General features: G+C 41.0%; 1 protein-coding gene across 4 annotated transcripts in view; it reads right to left on the bottom strand.

Moving 5' to 3' along the window:
* tns1a (tensin 1a) overlaps window positions 1-14,843 on the bottom strand; it is a 101,575-nt gene that overhangs the window by 47,017 nt on the left and 39,715 nt on the right. For 3 of the 4 annotated variants that reach the window (XM_075477538.1, XM_075477537.1, XM_075477541.1), the window contains 2 exons: window positions 4,460-4,498; window positions 542-583 (listed from right to left, as the gene is read on the bottom strand). In XM_075477538.1, the coding sequence (XP_075333653.1) occupies window positions 542-583; window positions 4,460-4,498 (81 nt within the window). Of the gene's footprint in view, window positions 1-541; window positions 584-4,459; window positions 4,499-6,968; window positions 7,282-14,843 lie in introns of those variants that run through there. The other variant, XM_075477540.1, reaches the window with a different exon arrangement.

Raw genomic sequence — 14,843 nt, 5'->3', positions numbered from 1 at the left:
CGTCTTTTGTGATAACTGCTAACTCATCATTAGTGTGGAGAATTTTTCCGATGACAATGGATGCTGTTCTCAAGACGTTACATGGCCATTTTTATAAATGGCAAAGTATTACGCTCATACTCTATTGTTGAACATCTAATTCCATAACCACGAGCACTGATCTCCTCTTTTAAGAGCTACCAATCTACAATTAAGATTAAGATTATTTCTCAAAAACTCCGTGTGGACAATAATTTAGTATGTAGGAGCATTACTCAGATTAAAACAGGAAAGCATCCTTCCTGTTCCATTGCTCCTCAAATGGAAATATATTTTTCCCTAAAATATCATATATCATATCATCATATCATATATCGTATTCTGTGGCAATAAGATAATAACCTAGCGGTAATTATCACTAAATTCTAAAACTAAACAAAAAGCACTTGAACGAAGTTGTCGGCACACTTACATTTCGTCCCAATAACAATAACAGCATTTATGAATGAACAGCTTTTAAAGCATGTCTTCTTGGCGTCAATACAAGAGAGATGTTACTTACCGGTGTATCTACATGCTTTAATGCCAGCTGGGGAGTGGGAGGCTGAAGAAAAAAGTCAGACAAGAGTCAGTGGATTAGTCATTGTTTCTTTCACAATGAGGAAGAAACAACATGGTGGGGGAAAAAAAAGGATGAAATGTCTGGATGAACGTCACCTACCAGACACAAAGTCATCCCGTGAATTACCTCTCTTTTTTCTACACTGAGTTTAACCGATGTGGCGGTTTATCTGAGATATCAGTGCCTTCAAAGTTTTCCAAAAATATCATTTGTACTTGATTAAAGAGAAGTTGATGTGGATATATCATGAAAAGGGAGGTGACCGTGAGATGCAACGTGGAATTGTTTTGCCCTGAAGGTACGGCGATATTCATTATTCATCAACACTAAACTGTCTGCACTGAAGGTCTTAACCAGTACAGTTGATTGAATGAAACAAGTCAGCTGTGCTGCTGCAGGGTTGGAACAAAAACCTGCAGCCACACCGGCCCTTTCAAGGATCAGTTTGAGACCCCTGGCCAACAACGAGCCCTTTGAAGGACCTGGAAAATGCGATCTGAGCAAACAAAGCTCGTAGCAGATTTATCCAATCTAGTTCCACTAAGTGTTCATGGGCATAAAATGTGACTGAAAGCTCGTGTAATCCATAATTTTTTCTCAGATACCGATGTACACTTTAAAAATGAACACAATGTCACATGATGTGTTACGACATTGTCATATTTACGCTCAAATTCTGAAGCTTTTGTCCACCATTAAAGCCTCTGGAGGAGAGTCAATTTTCTGCGACTGCGTTCTGTGGAACGTAGTCATTTTCTCTTTCTACCGTAAGGAAGTCACTGCAAAATCTTCCTCAATTCTATACTATTTCTGGTATCCACTGAGTCCTGCACATCAGCATGGGGAAGTCTTGCCAATTCCTTTTTAAAGAAAAGCTTGAAATCTGGAATGTCAGTAAGTTTCTTCACATGAACGCCTGGCTTCAGGTCCATCCGAAGCATTAACTGTATTCGTCTCTAAAAACCAGTGACATTAGAAAACCCAACATGGAGCCCTTCAAGCAGTTTGCAGATCTTGCTCCTTTGGATCGAACAGAGCAACACGGATTTTGCTTTCACCCCCTCTCTCTTACAAAACGCTCTTTCGCCAAAGAATGTCACCGTTTTTTTCAGTGAAGACGTTTTTTTGCTGCACGGCAGAGTACATGCATGTGAGCAGCCATTTGTGTGACCTGCTGCCAATAAGAACAAAGCATACAACATACACAAATGCTCTCTGCTAAGACCCTCATCGTGTGTATTTCTCCACATAATAAAATACAGCATTGTATGAAAGAACTTTCACCATTTTTCTGTACAATCACGTGTTGTCTTGCTCCATGACACGCAGACGGGACGTTCTTTGCTGCTATTACTCAGAACTTGCTTGTCCATCAATAACGGGAAGCCGTACAGACTCAGGTGCAGTGAAATGGGTCCAAAACATGATATTACTACCACCATGTTTCACTAATCCTGTAGAAAGTGTTATCAGTCACCTTGAGACTCTCTCTCTAAAACCTAACTATCAAGTTAGAAATCTCGGGGTAATATTGGACTCAGACCTGAACTTTAACAGCCACATTAAATCTGTAACATCAGCAGCTTTTTACCATCTAAAAAACATTGCCAGAATCAAAGGAATAGTGTCTAAACCAGACTTAGAGAGACTGATCCATGCGTTTGTCTCCAGCAGGTTAGACTACTGTAACGGCCTGCTCACTGGACTCTAAACGGGCTGTAAGACAGCTGCAGTACATCCAGAACGCTGCTGCTCGAGTCCTGACTAGAACCAGGAAATACGACCATATTAGTCCAGCGCTCAGGTCTCTGCACTGGCTTCCTGTCGCTCAAAGAATAGACTTTAAAACAGCTCTGCTTGTGTACAAGTGTCTTCATGGTCAAGCACCAAAGTACATCTCTGACATGTTAGAGCCACATGAACCAACTCGGGCTCTGAGAACCTCAGGGAGGGGTCTCCTGCTGGTGCCCAGAGTCAGGACTAAACAAGGTGAGGCTGCGTTTCAGTTTTATGCCCCTAAAATCTGGAACAGCCTTCCAGAAGATGTGAGACAGGCCTCAACTCTGACAATGTTTAAATCCAGGCTGAAAACAGTTCTATTTAGCTGTGCATATGACACCTGAAAGTATTTTATCTGCACTCTTCACTTTTCAATTACTTAATGATTATTTTAATGGGTTTTAAATATTCTTTCTTTTTTTAATTTCTTTCTTTTATGTTTTTTTATTCCTTTTTTAATGGTTTTATTGCCTTCTTGTGATTTTATGTAGCTGTAAAGCACTTTGAATTGCCCTGTGTATGAATTGTGCTCTATAAATAAAATTGCCTTGCCTTGCCTTGCCTAGAAGGTTTGAATGTTTCAATGCAGTGTATTTCTTTCTTTGTCCAAACATAACACTCCACATCCTGAACAAAGGGTACTTCAATCATCTATTCTAATTACAAAGCATTTTTTAATCCACATCTGATACAGAATTTGGAGAAATTCAACACTTTTAGGCATCTTTTTTTCACGCTAGTACGAATAAGATAAAGCAACACAACTCATTTTGGTGATACATTAGGGTCTTAAGACATTAAACGTCGAAGTTGCAAATGCGTATTGCAAAAAGACACAGAGAAAGCAGAGGAGAGTGTGTGACAGATAGGGTTGCCACCCGTCCCTTGAAAAACGGAATCGTCCAGTATTTTGAAACAAATTACAAAGAAAAATGCGGGAAGATTCCGTTTTTCAAGGGACGGTTGGCAGTTACAGGGATTTTCTCTTTACTGAAATAACTACAGGCTCCTAGGCTGATGTGGGACTAGACAAATATGTGGCACTGTAAACGAGCTGCAGCAAAGATTTAAAAAGGCAAGAGTCTAAAGAAAATGTGTGAAGTCGGTGTAGCTTGAAGTGCTCCTATTTTGTCGATTTTCACAGATGTTGGTGGAGCGTCGGTCAAAGAACATTAAAAGCATTCTAGCGCCACCAGAGGTCCACACTCATGGGTGAGTTTATGCATAGAACTTTTGAACACTATTCCCCGAATACATGAAATGAAGAAGCCTTGGTTTGCTAGCTGAGTGCAAAGCATCTTGGATGCCGCTTTTCCACCATATTGGATATGCCACAATGCATTTTTATTAAAAAAAACGAATGTCCAAGTTTTCCACAACCCACAATTCCCCTTCCCCGTTCACCAACCAAAATTGGCAGCAATGATCTTCAGGCAGAAGGCTCACAAAATCTGATTTATGTTTTTTCTCCTTTTTTTTTTGCTTTCCAAAAACTGTTCATCCATTGCAACCAATCAAAATCAATGGGGATGATGTCAAACAGGAAGTGAGATCATAAACCCTGCAACGATTTCATCTATAAAAGAAAGAAAATGGGCAAACTACGAACATTGATAAAGGACCCCATTTTAACCCCATATTGGCCTTTTGAAGGAGTTTTCTCCTCTAGATTCAGCATGTTCTTGCATTTTGTTTTTCTGAATTTGCATCTGACTTTTGTATTTGGTGCCAGTTATCTTGATGACATTGCAGGACACAATCATCGTAATTTCCCCTGCCGGCAACTCCATGAGATGATGAAAGCAGGAGAAGGTTTAAGTTCGTGGAGAGCAGACATCTTTTCACTTGATTGGAAAGAGGAAGCTCTTATGGTTGTACCATCGGCCCTTTGACCGAGCAGCCACCTCGTAGAGCTCTCTGTGTGTGGTTCTAACACAATTCCAGGAAGCACCCCTTACACTATGCGTGAGATTTAAGAGGTCATCAGAATCTTTAAACGTTTCCTCGATGGTCTTGTTTTTTTGCACAAATAGACACACTAATCGCAGATGAGCACTCATGAAAACATTGTACACTCACCGGCTCAGAGTTGGTGGTTGTTTGACATGATGTAGTGACCTGCAAGTAGACAAAAAGAGAGATCACGGGTAAAGAAGGGTAAAGAAGGGTAAAGAAAGGTAAAGAAGCAGTCAAGAAAGAAAATAATTGAGAGACAAAAATATGTAGCATCCACCTACTTGAAGAACCCTGGGACAGAGTGTTTTCTCCTGACTATTTAAGCAATCCCCAAAATTTCCCTCAATAGTACAGAAATAACCACAGCCTCAGCAAATTGCTCTTTTTGACTGTTTGTCTGTGTGGGAAACCATCTATTCAAGGCACTGAATTTACTCTGAGAGAGAATACTTCCTGTACCAGTCAGAAAACAACTGTAATTGCACTATGCTGCACGACCCTCTTCCTGAACAGCTCAACGTAAAGTTGCCCCATTGCACACACGGACAGCAAATGTCCTCAAATTCAATAATAAGCAAGCAAGATTTCAATTTACTACCTGATTTATGCTGCACGAACACCTCTATTTATATATATATATATATATATATATATATATATATATATATATATGTATATATATTCAAATTATGGGAACAAATGGGTATTATTGAGATTTCTAACGTAATAAGTAATTCTAAGATGATCATCGATCATTAACAAGAATGAAAGTCATTTTTATAAAAAAAAAAAAAAAAAACGATTTAATTGGAATGGTGCCCCCCCACACACAATGCAGTGGCTCTATGCCCTGCCGCCCCACTTTAAGAGAGGCGCTGCATTACAGTCAGACAAACAGGACGAAACCAGAAACAGCTGCTGTTCTCTGAAATAAACTGCCACCAGTCAACTTTGTTATTTTTCCTCTTTTCCCTATTTGTGCTTGCCATTTATCACGATGCCACTCTGCAGCAGGGAAAACTCAAGTGTCATTTTTCCACACTCGTCTGCATGTTGGTCAGACGCATTCATTTCTGCAATTCAACGAAGTTTTATTCATGTAGCGCCAAATGACAACAAATGTCATCTCAATTTATGTAACTAAAATAACTTCAATCTGGATTTCTGATTGTTTGTAGCCTCATTAGCTTTTTCATCTATGATCAAAACAGGTCCATGGCCCGAGCAACTCTGTGTTTTAGACAGATTCACTGTCTAATTGGGGATTTGGTGGCGTCCAAACTCCGAATAGATGATTTTGTAAACTTTTCCAGGCTGATGAACTTCCAACAGCTCAATCTTTTAGAGGGCCGCAGGAAATCTCTTTTTCCAAACATCTCTTGTAATTTCAGTCTCCGATAAATCTCCTGCTCTTTCGAATAAAATAGGATGTCAACTCAATCCTGATTCTCCTCTTATCGGTTGACGTCGCCGTCATTTGGGAATTAACTGTTCTTCTGGCTTGCTCACTTTTTTTTTGCCACACACGGATGTGGGTTATTATTGGATTGGATCATTTTCTTCAACAACAACAAAAAAAAAAACACGTTACAGCACAGCACTTCTATTCTTCTCCCATGTTTTTGGAATTCTATAAAATTTCGGATCATTTTTCAGATCGTTTTACTGCTGGACCTTTAAAACATTTAAAGAACTACTCCACTCTCGCAGTAATTCCATGACCTATGTGTGTAGCACTTCGTATTTTGTGCTTAAAATGATAGAACATATTCTGTTAAACAACCTTTTAATGAATAGCAAAGTTGATGTTGTGCAGAGATGGGGACTCAAGTCACTGTGACTTGGACTCGAGTCGACTTGAGTCGCTGTTTTGATGACTTGTGACTTGACTTGACAAAAAATAAAAGACTCGAGACTCGACTCGGACTTGGAAGTTAAAGACTCGGCACTTGACTTGACTTGAGACACGATGACTTGAATGACTTGAGTGTTATTCAGTTATTGTTTTCAGTTTGAATATAAAATTAATAAATTAATACAAAAAATAATATCGATTACCCGGTAGGAGCGCAGGCTGAGAATGGCGTCATGATTGGATCCCTACCCTGTCAATCAGTCATGCACTCTCTACCTACCTTACGTGTTTATTGGAGAGAATAAACTCATATCAGATATGCATCAACATGTCAGCGGGAGGGGGACCGAGAGTCGTTGTCTTCGGCTTTTGTAATTACCATTTTGACGGCAAAAGACGAACAGCTCAGTGCTAGACATGCGGCGTCAACATCTCAGACAGCCAGACGACAACTTCGAACTTTGTTCGTCATTTGAAGATCCATTCTGACCAGTAAGTGGTTGTCAAATTAACTAATATTAACCTGTTAGCCTAGTTGGTAGCTAACGTTAGCTTGATATGATACGGGGTGGACAGGTTGGACACATTGGCCAATGATGTTTACTCACAGTTACTTCTATCTTTGTGTTTTCACTTTATTAAGATCAGATTCTGCAGGTAAAATTGCAATAATAAGGAGACTTGACTTTGACTTGACTTGACCTGTTACAAGACTTGACTTGCCCAAGAAAAGATTACTTGGGACTTAAGACTTGAAAGCTAAGACTTGAGACTTACTTGAAACTTGCACATGTGTGACTTGGTCCCATCTCTACTGTTGTGTAACGTAATCTCTTTACTCTGCTAGCAGAAACCACGGAAGGTCACGGCTCGTATTGCTAGTGTTAAAAAAAAAGAGGTTGTTCATGCTCTGTTCTCGTTCCCACCAACGGAAAGTTATTTCACCATCCACCCTTTTGCAGCGCAGTCCTCTCTTGTTGTTTCTGCTTCTTTTGGAAACGGCATCCTTTCGTTGTTTGTTAAAGAAATGTATTGCCGTACGGCACGTTTCTCTGTAAACATCGGTATAAGTTTCCCAACAAATGGTTCCTGGTGTGACGCGCTGCTCCAGTGAATGCAGAGTCAAGGGGCCAGCGGTACCTATTGCCAGGAGGAGTATCACTTGTACCCTAATTATAATGTCGCCTCAAATAAGATGGGTGTTGATTTCCGAAAATCATGTAGCAACACTAAATATAACATCTTTAAATAGCAGTGGAGGCGTCACGGGCTGATTTACGTCTCAAAACAGTATGCTAATAGCATCCGTGGCAGGCAAGAGTGGCTCCTAATAGTCTGTATTACTCTCTGTTCCACAAATCACTGATTACAATGCATAAACAGCCACTCTCTGGCAAACTATGGCTGCCATCTGATGATATTTACTGTAGTGCACGCACACGTGGGAAGCTCATGGGTGCATGCGTGGTACAGTGAGTGCGCGCTGAGCCCAGTGGTACCAACGTGCTGCGAGCTGACGGATGTTTACGAGCGGCGAGATGAGAGCGCGCTATCAGCAGACAACAGACGCGGGCAGGAAGGAAGCTGCCGTAATTAGTTTGCACTGGGAAAACAAAAGACTCATTGACTTTGTAATGCTATCATCAAACGTATCAGAGTACAGTAGTTGGATAACATCGCAGCAGAACAGGTCCCACCCAGTGCTCGCTGATATGCAAAGTGAAGGCATCAGCTCACAAGTCACTGCTGGTGCGAGTATTGCTCCAATGGGGAAAAAAAAACAAAGCATGGACCCCAAGAGAGCGCATACATGTTACCCAACCCGAATGTTATTTATATCAATATAATTTGACCAAAACCATCAGTGACTGAGGTGATAGCTAACATATTCAGCTTGATTTAACACAAGCATAGAAAGTGTTCATACAGTGTGAGACTGATGCCAGGGAAGCCATTTGTTTTTGAGACAAAAACATCAAATAAATGTGATCATTTAGATTTTCCGCATAGATAGATTGAATTTACACCGTTGATCCAACGCAAGAGGTGATTGGAGTTTAAAGCATAAGAAAGAAAAAGTCTCATCATCGAAAGGCCATGATGTAAAAACTTTGCGTTGACCATCACTGCACGGTGACACTGATGGAAAGGCAGCATACTTGCACACGAGGGCTGAAATAATGAAAATCTAGAAAACAATGCTCTATGTGAACCCAATGCATTTTTGTCACTTATAAATCAAATCAAATCAACTTCCTTTTGTGTTTTCTATTCTAACAACAACAACAGCCATTCATCGGATCCACTTCAAACTTGGCTGATGTTTTGCTGAGGTCCTGTGCAAACGCCAATGCTGAGTTTGAGCAACTTTCACAAGGCTAATCTTGTTTTTTTGGTGTCTCGTACTATTCTGCCAGTAAGGGCTAGGATGAGGCTAAAGCCCCTGGGATGATTCTGCATTGGTAAAGAGGACGCCTTTGCAGACACATCTACCCCTTGTCACTTGGGGTCTGTGTAAAAAAAAAAAAAAATTATGTGAAACAATCTGGAATCTAGGCTTCTCTTTTTTTTTAAAGTTGATTGTGTGGTTGGTCCTGTAGCTTTGCTCTGCAGCAAAAAAAGAAGTCACTACAGACAAATTATTAAATGCGTTGTCCAGAACAGCTTTGTTCTTTGCTTTTCATGAACTTTAAACCAATCAGCATTCAATCTTACTCATAACGCTATTGCTGAGAGGACTGCATCCTTCCTATTTCTAAGGTCTCTGGGTTGGTTGAATTCCTTCCATTTTCCTTACAAATGGATACAGACTTGTGAACATTGATCAATAGGAAGTCAGAGTAGTCAAATTGTATTTTAGGGTCTTATGCTAGATTTGTTACCTCAGAGTGCATTTCATGGTCTTTATACACATAGTGGATACACATATGGACAACTGCAGGCAACAATAGCTGTACCTCTTGTAGTGTCCACTAACAGGAATGACATATTCCAAGATTAGATAGATTGGCATCGACAGAAGAAGGTATCCCAAGCCTGCACGCTACACAGCAATTTGGTTGACAAAGTATGCTTAGTCACACAGAGAGGATCTGCAGAAAGCCCAGCACACATCTTCTGCTGATAACTTTTACGTGACACAGATCCCATCAGCCATTTGCACACTCATGAATGTGCATGGTATACAAGCCCTGCACTCAAGCCAACCCTTACAGGTTGTTTGTCATACCTTAAATACAACATATAAAGGGATTCTGTAATGTACCGCCTTGACAATGTGATCCATTTTAACAATCTATCAATTGTGGGTATTTTCAAAATGGAGCCAACAAACAGTGATGGCGATTTGGTTTTCCTCTCATTTCTTCACAGTAGAAAAATAAGGATGTCAGTGATCAGTTTTATACCTTGCTGACAATATTGGAGCCATACCAAAAAAAATAAATAAATAAAACTCAGATTTCATTATCCAATTGACCTTGTATTTTTTTTTTACGCTGTCTGTCATAAGTTGCTCGGTGCTGGGAAATGAATTCAATCAGTTTGTCAGATGCCATTTTGGATTATCACAATTGTATGTACAGTGGCCACACAACTGTGAAAAAGCATTTGATTTGTGGGAAAAATGCATTAAATGTTTGCAAAACTTATATGACACAATGTGACATCGTATCTATGGCGACCTAGAGGCAGGCAGCCTCTGAATCTGAAATTCTGAAGCCTTTTTCTATGCTGGTTTGAAATACAAAGGGTGAAAAAGTTTGAAAAGGGTGAAAAAGGGTCCAACCATTTCTTCCCTTGATCATCATAGGGAGTGTGAGGTCACTGACAGATAAAATGGACAAACTTCGACCCCTGATGAGGACATGGCAGGAATGTCAAGAAGGAAAGATAATTAATTTTCATTGAGACATGGCAGTAGGAAAAACTCTCTCTACTCAGCATTAACAGTTATAGGCAGACAGAGACTGCAGACAGATAGGTACCAGTGAGGAAGAAATACTGCAGAGCTTGTTAACAACAGATGGTGTAATAAGGTATTATTGAATTGAGCTGAGTTTTTTTTTTAACATAGTACAAATAAGTTAAAGGTTTGCAAAGCTCTAAAGAGTTTAAATAAATGGCCATGGGACTTCTTCTGGTTTTCTGAAAACATTTTAGCTTTCTTCCAGCTTTGGTCTTTAAAGAAAATGTAACTTATTAGAGAACCAAAACTATCCAAACTCTTTGGCGAGCTCCGACTGCTGTCACGGATGAACATCAGAGTTTGACCACTAACTGTACCATTATTAGAACCAGTTTTGCATGCTGCATTTTGGGAAATAGGAAAAAGATGACTGTTCTTTATGATGGCATTGTTTCTAATGATTAAGTGGAAGGTTTTGCACTTTCTAAAATGCTGCTTTTGAACTACAAACAGCTATCCGCTTGTTGGGCCTTATATGCTTACAGAAGACATGCAGTATTTTCCAGCATTCACCAGAGGCTACGAGAAAAGTCTGCTCATGCTTTACTGTCCCCACAATACCTGGGGCCACCGCTGACCTTCATACATCATTGTGAGAGGCCCAACTGCCCCAATGGCAATAGAATTAGTGTGCAAAGACCTGCACATCCCAATGATGAGTCTATCGAGAATTGATTAAATGTTTTATATTTATTCAGTGAACGTATTTTCAGATAATCACTTTAGTTTAGTTTCAGTTTATTCACACACAAACACACATCATCAATCACGAAATATTTGTGAAAGGGTCACCACAAGGAATATACTTAAAACTTTTGATGGGGAACCCAAGTCTATGGGCTTCATAGCCCAAAGTGTCCATAATCTGAACACAAATATAATAAATTTAAGGAGGAAGCCACATGATCAGTTTGGAGAAAGCGTGAAAGAAAATCCAGACATTCTTTTAGGAAGCTCAGGTCGAGCTGAACATCCTCGCCACATCAACGTGCAACAAACTGAGAGAAGAGCGGCTACCATGACCTCATCCATATAAGGCTGGTGCAGCTGGAAGCAGAGTCTGAGACAGGCTACACATGATTTTTACCAGCCCAGACGGATAAAAGCGCAGGAATCTCAAGGAGGCCCTGTGCTTCAGCATCGTGCCAGACTAACAACTGAACTCCATCTGTCAGGAACTGTTTGTGAAACTCCACCTGTACCATCTCTATTCTGCTCCGGGTTTTTTTGTTCTGCTCACAGAAAGCCTGTTTATCTGAACATTTTCCAGTGTTATCTGTCTTTATTAATCTTTTATATCACAGTGATGGAAAACACGAGCAGTGATATTTAGGCTATTATATTTGTTAAAACCAACCTGAAGTGTCACCAAAATACATGGTTTTTAGATTAGTTCCAGTGATATTTTGCCCAATTTGTTTTCATTATATAAAAAACACTTAATACTCGTGAGCACTAATGATAGTTTGATTTTTTTTTCAGTTTGTCTTGATTCCATGTAAAATAAAGAAAAGAATCCTGACCAATCCTTTAACCTCCACCGTCAAATGAGGAGTGTAGTGACCATCAGCCCACAAAGAAAACTCTCCAACTGCGAGAAAGAGAAGTCAAAGGGAGTTCAGTCTTTTAAAACAGGGAGCTTATAACCTCATGAAGTCACAAGGGGCGTCTTGGAAGCCACTGAACTAGAACAAGGAGGCAACCGAGCTACCCAGGGGGCCTCTTTGCAATCTCAGCCCGCCTGAGAGGCCTCATTAGGGGGCCAAATAGAGGTCAGTTAAGGCCGGGCATTGTTGAATTGTACTGGTCCAATGTCTCAGGTGAGGCTCTACAGCTTCAGAGAGCTGTATGCCACTCTCTTGATTTCCTCCCTCATCATACCGAAAGTCTAGATCACTGAGAGCTTTTATGATTTCCGAAGAAGTTTCACACAATTCAAGTGAGTGTTTATGGTAATAAGGAGAGCTGAATATCAAAGAATCCCCCTCACGCTGAGTGCAGAGTTGAATCACTTTATAAATTAGGCAGCAGTCCAAGCAAGATAATGATGAACTTTTTCCCAAACTTCAAACAGGCAGGCACAGGAACAAGCATCCTCTGATAAGAAAGACAGAATGAGTCTGGCTTTGCATTCTCTGTTTGCACCTTGTAAAACTATAAGAGCAACTTGCATTTTTACTGCGTTTATTGCATTAAGTCGTGTGTTTTCTGACTCACATTCTCTCACATTGGGTTTTTGCATCACTTTTTGACTTAACATAAATCATCTCCACTGGCTCCACTAAATAAGCCTGCCATTGGTCCAACCACGCTCAGAATTCCTCAAGCACTCCTCTTGCCCACACAAGAGCCGCATAGATGGCAGTTTGCCTGAGAAAGTAAATTCTTCGCTTTCCAAATGGGGGCCAAATAAGGACTGGAGCTCAAACGGCCCCTTTGGAGGGATTTATACTTTGACTGGGTTGCTGTTTTATTTGGAGGGCTAATAAATCTGTTGCGGCGGAGAGCGTGTTCCTTCCCGCTTTGACATTTTGACATAATGTCAAGTGTGTAATGCGCCTTGTTCGACAGGCTGGCAGTGTGTCTCTAGCAGAGGGGGGCTGGCACTGTCGAATGCCTTCAACGGTTAAATAATATCTGATCTCAGGGAAATCTAATGGCAAATTAAACCACTCACATTCAACACTGCCAAAAAAAAACTGAAAAAACTGCGTGGGAACATTTTACAACTGCAAATGCTATCTGGTGGATCAAACTCGTGATTCAATATCCTTTAAAACAGAAAACATGTTATTTTGTCTGCTACTACTCGGTGGATGGCTAAATTTGGAAACATGGCGATCTAACTGCTACTTTCCAGAGCCCCTAAGCAGGATGTCAAAGAATGTTGTGTACACAGAAAGTCTAAATAATTGTTTATGTAAAGCGGAGCACTCACTGTCCACCAGCTGTTTCCACTGAGTACATTAATGACTGATAGGCAGTCTTCCCACAGCATGTGATGGTTGAGCAAATGACCAGGCCATAGCTGGATGAAGAAACACCCATTAGAGCTTTTTTTTGGCTGATTTCTCAGCGACATGCAATCTACCACCAAGCGTCATTTTCCTAGTATTTTCAGGAAAAAAACACTGTCCAAATGTCGGATGACATGGGACGGAGATATTTTTTTGACAAAATGACAACCCCACGGTTAACAGGCAAAATAAATAAGCACAGAAGCTGGCCGACGAGCACAAGTGTTTGTGTCTCCTCTAAACGGTTCAGACAAAGTATACCACAACACACAGGAGGTGGTATTTTGATCGTCAGCCAGCTCAGTTTCGTTTTCCAACTTAGGCACCGCCATTATTTCACCTCAAGACCAACATGCCGATGTTTCGTTTGAGGCCTAGAGGAACTTCACAAAGTGGACACGCAGGAAGCCAAAGACTGTGGCTCCTTGAGGAAGCAGCTATTTGATCACGGTCACCGCAGCGAGTGGTGAGCAGGCTCTGGCTTGGCGCGCCCCTGTTTTCGATTCAAATCACTGCGAGCTACAGATGACAAAATAGCCCATTAAAGAAGGAAATGATGAAGGTCAGATGTGTGATTGTGGCTCACTTTGGACACAGGTTGAAAACCTCCAAAATCTTAAAGCCCGTCTTGGGAGTTTTAGGCAAGAAGGGCATGACCGCATGTCATAACTGTTGGTAATTCAGTCTGGGTTTCGTTCAAGGGAGAAGTCTCCCATTTGGTGAAGAAAGACCTCAGCTCACCTGATTTGCAAGATCTCGGGTTTCTATTCGTGGGAGTGCACCAAAGATATCTGCATATTTATTCCACTGCGAAGGCTGGGCTTCTGTGGGTGTTGAAAACGAGCGTGTTTTTATGGTTAGTGGATCGAGCCAGCGTTGGGAAGATTGGGTCTGTTCCGGACGGCGTTCGCCTCAATCAGTTTCCTTTTTGATCAGAGGTGGCTACAAGATGCCCTTTTCTAATCTAGCCATGAAGAGCACAGTGGAGGCAGAGGAAACAACGCCAAGCCAACATCAAAGGTACAGAGAATACAGTCTTAAAAGAAGGGAGAACTTTTCAACGCTTCTTTACTGTAATTACAACTGTGAGAGCCTCAGTTTATGCTTGTGTCTGCACTTTTCATACTTTAGACAGAAATAAGTTAGTGTCCAATCGTGCTAAATGCCATCCTCCTTGATTGCAACTGCCTCTTTAGTGCTTCCCGGCACATGCTTGAGAGCTGACGCAGCTGGAAGATGTAGCTCTCATACTTTACCAGCCGCACTTTCTGTTTGCGCGCTCCTGTCGTGAAGCCTGTAACTTCGATCTGAAAAAGCACCGTAGGAAAATACACTTCGGCGGAGAAAAACGAGGAATCCCTCTTCACTAATAAAAGCCGATCTAGGTTTAAAATACCCCCAAAAAACTGACTTCTTGGGCAGATTTGCATGGAAGAGAAGCTGCTCTACAAGCATCACTCCCAGAACATTTCCGTGTTATGAAACAGGAGGGAGACTTGGGAGAGTTAAGAGCTGGCCAAGATGAGAGCGAAGGCACCGTTTTCCCTTGAGATTTAAGAGCAATTTAAAAAGTGCTATGCCAGGACAAGAGCGTCAGGTTCAATGTTATGTAACGTCTTCAAGTGGAAGCGAAAAAAGCACTCACGAAAAAAAACGGGTCGCAGTCTA

This window comes from Odontesthes bonariensis, chromosome 11 (assembly GCF_027942865.1).
Source record: "Odontesthes bonariensis isolate fOdoBon6 chromosome 11, fOdoBon6.hap1, whole genome shotgun sequence".
Classification (NCBI taxonomy): domain Eukaryota; kingdom Metazoa; phylum Chordata; class Actinopteri; order Atheriniformes; family Atherinopsidae; genus Odontesthes; species Odontesthes bonariensis.
Note: the sequence above shows the minus strand (reverse complement) of the source record. Positions and strands in the feature narration are given on the sequence as shown.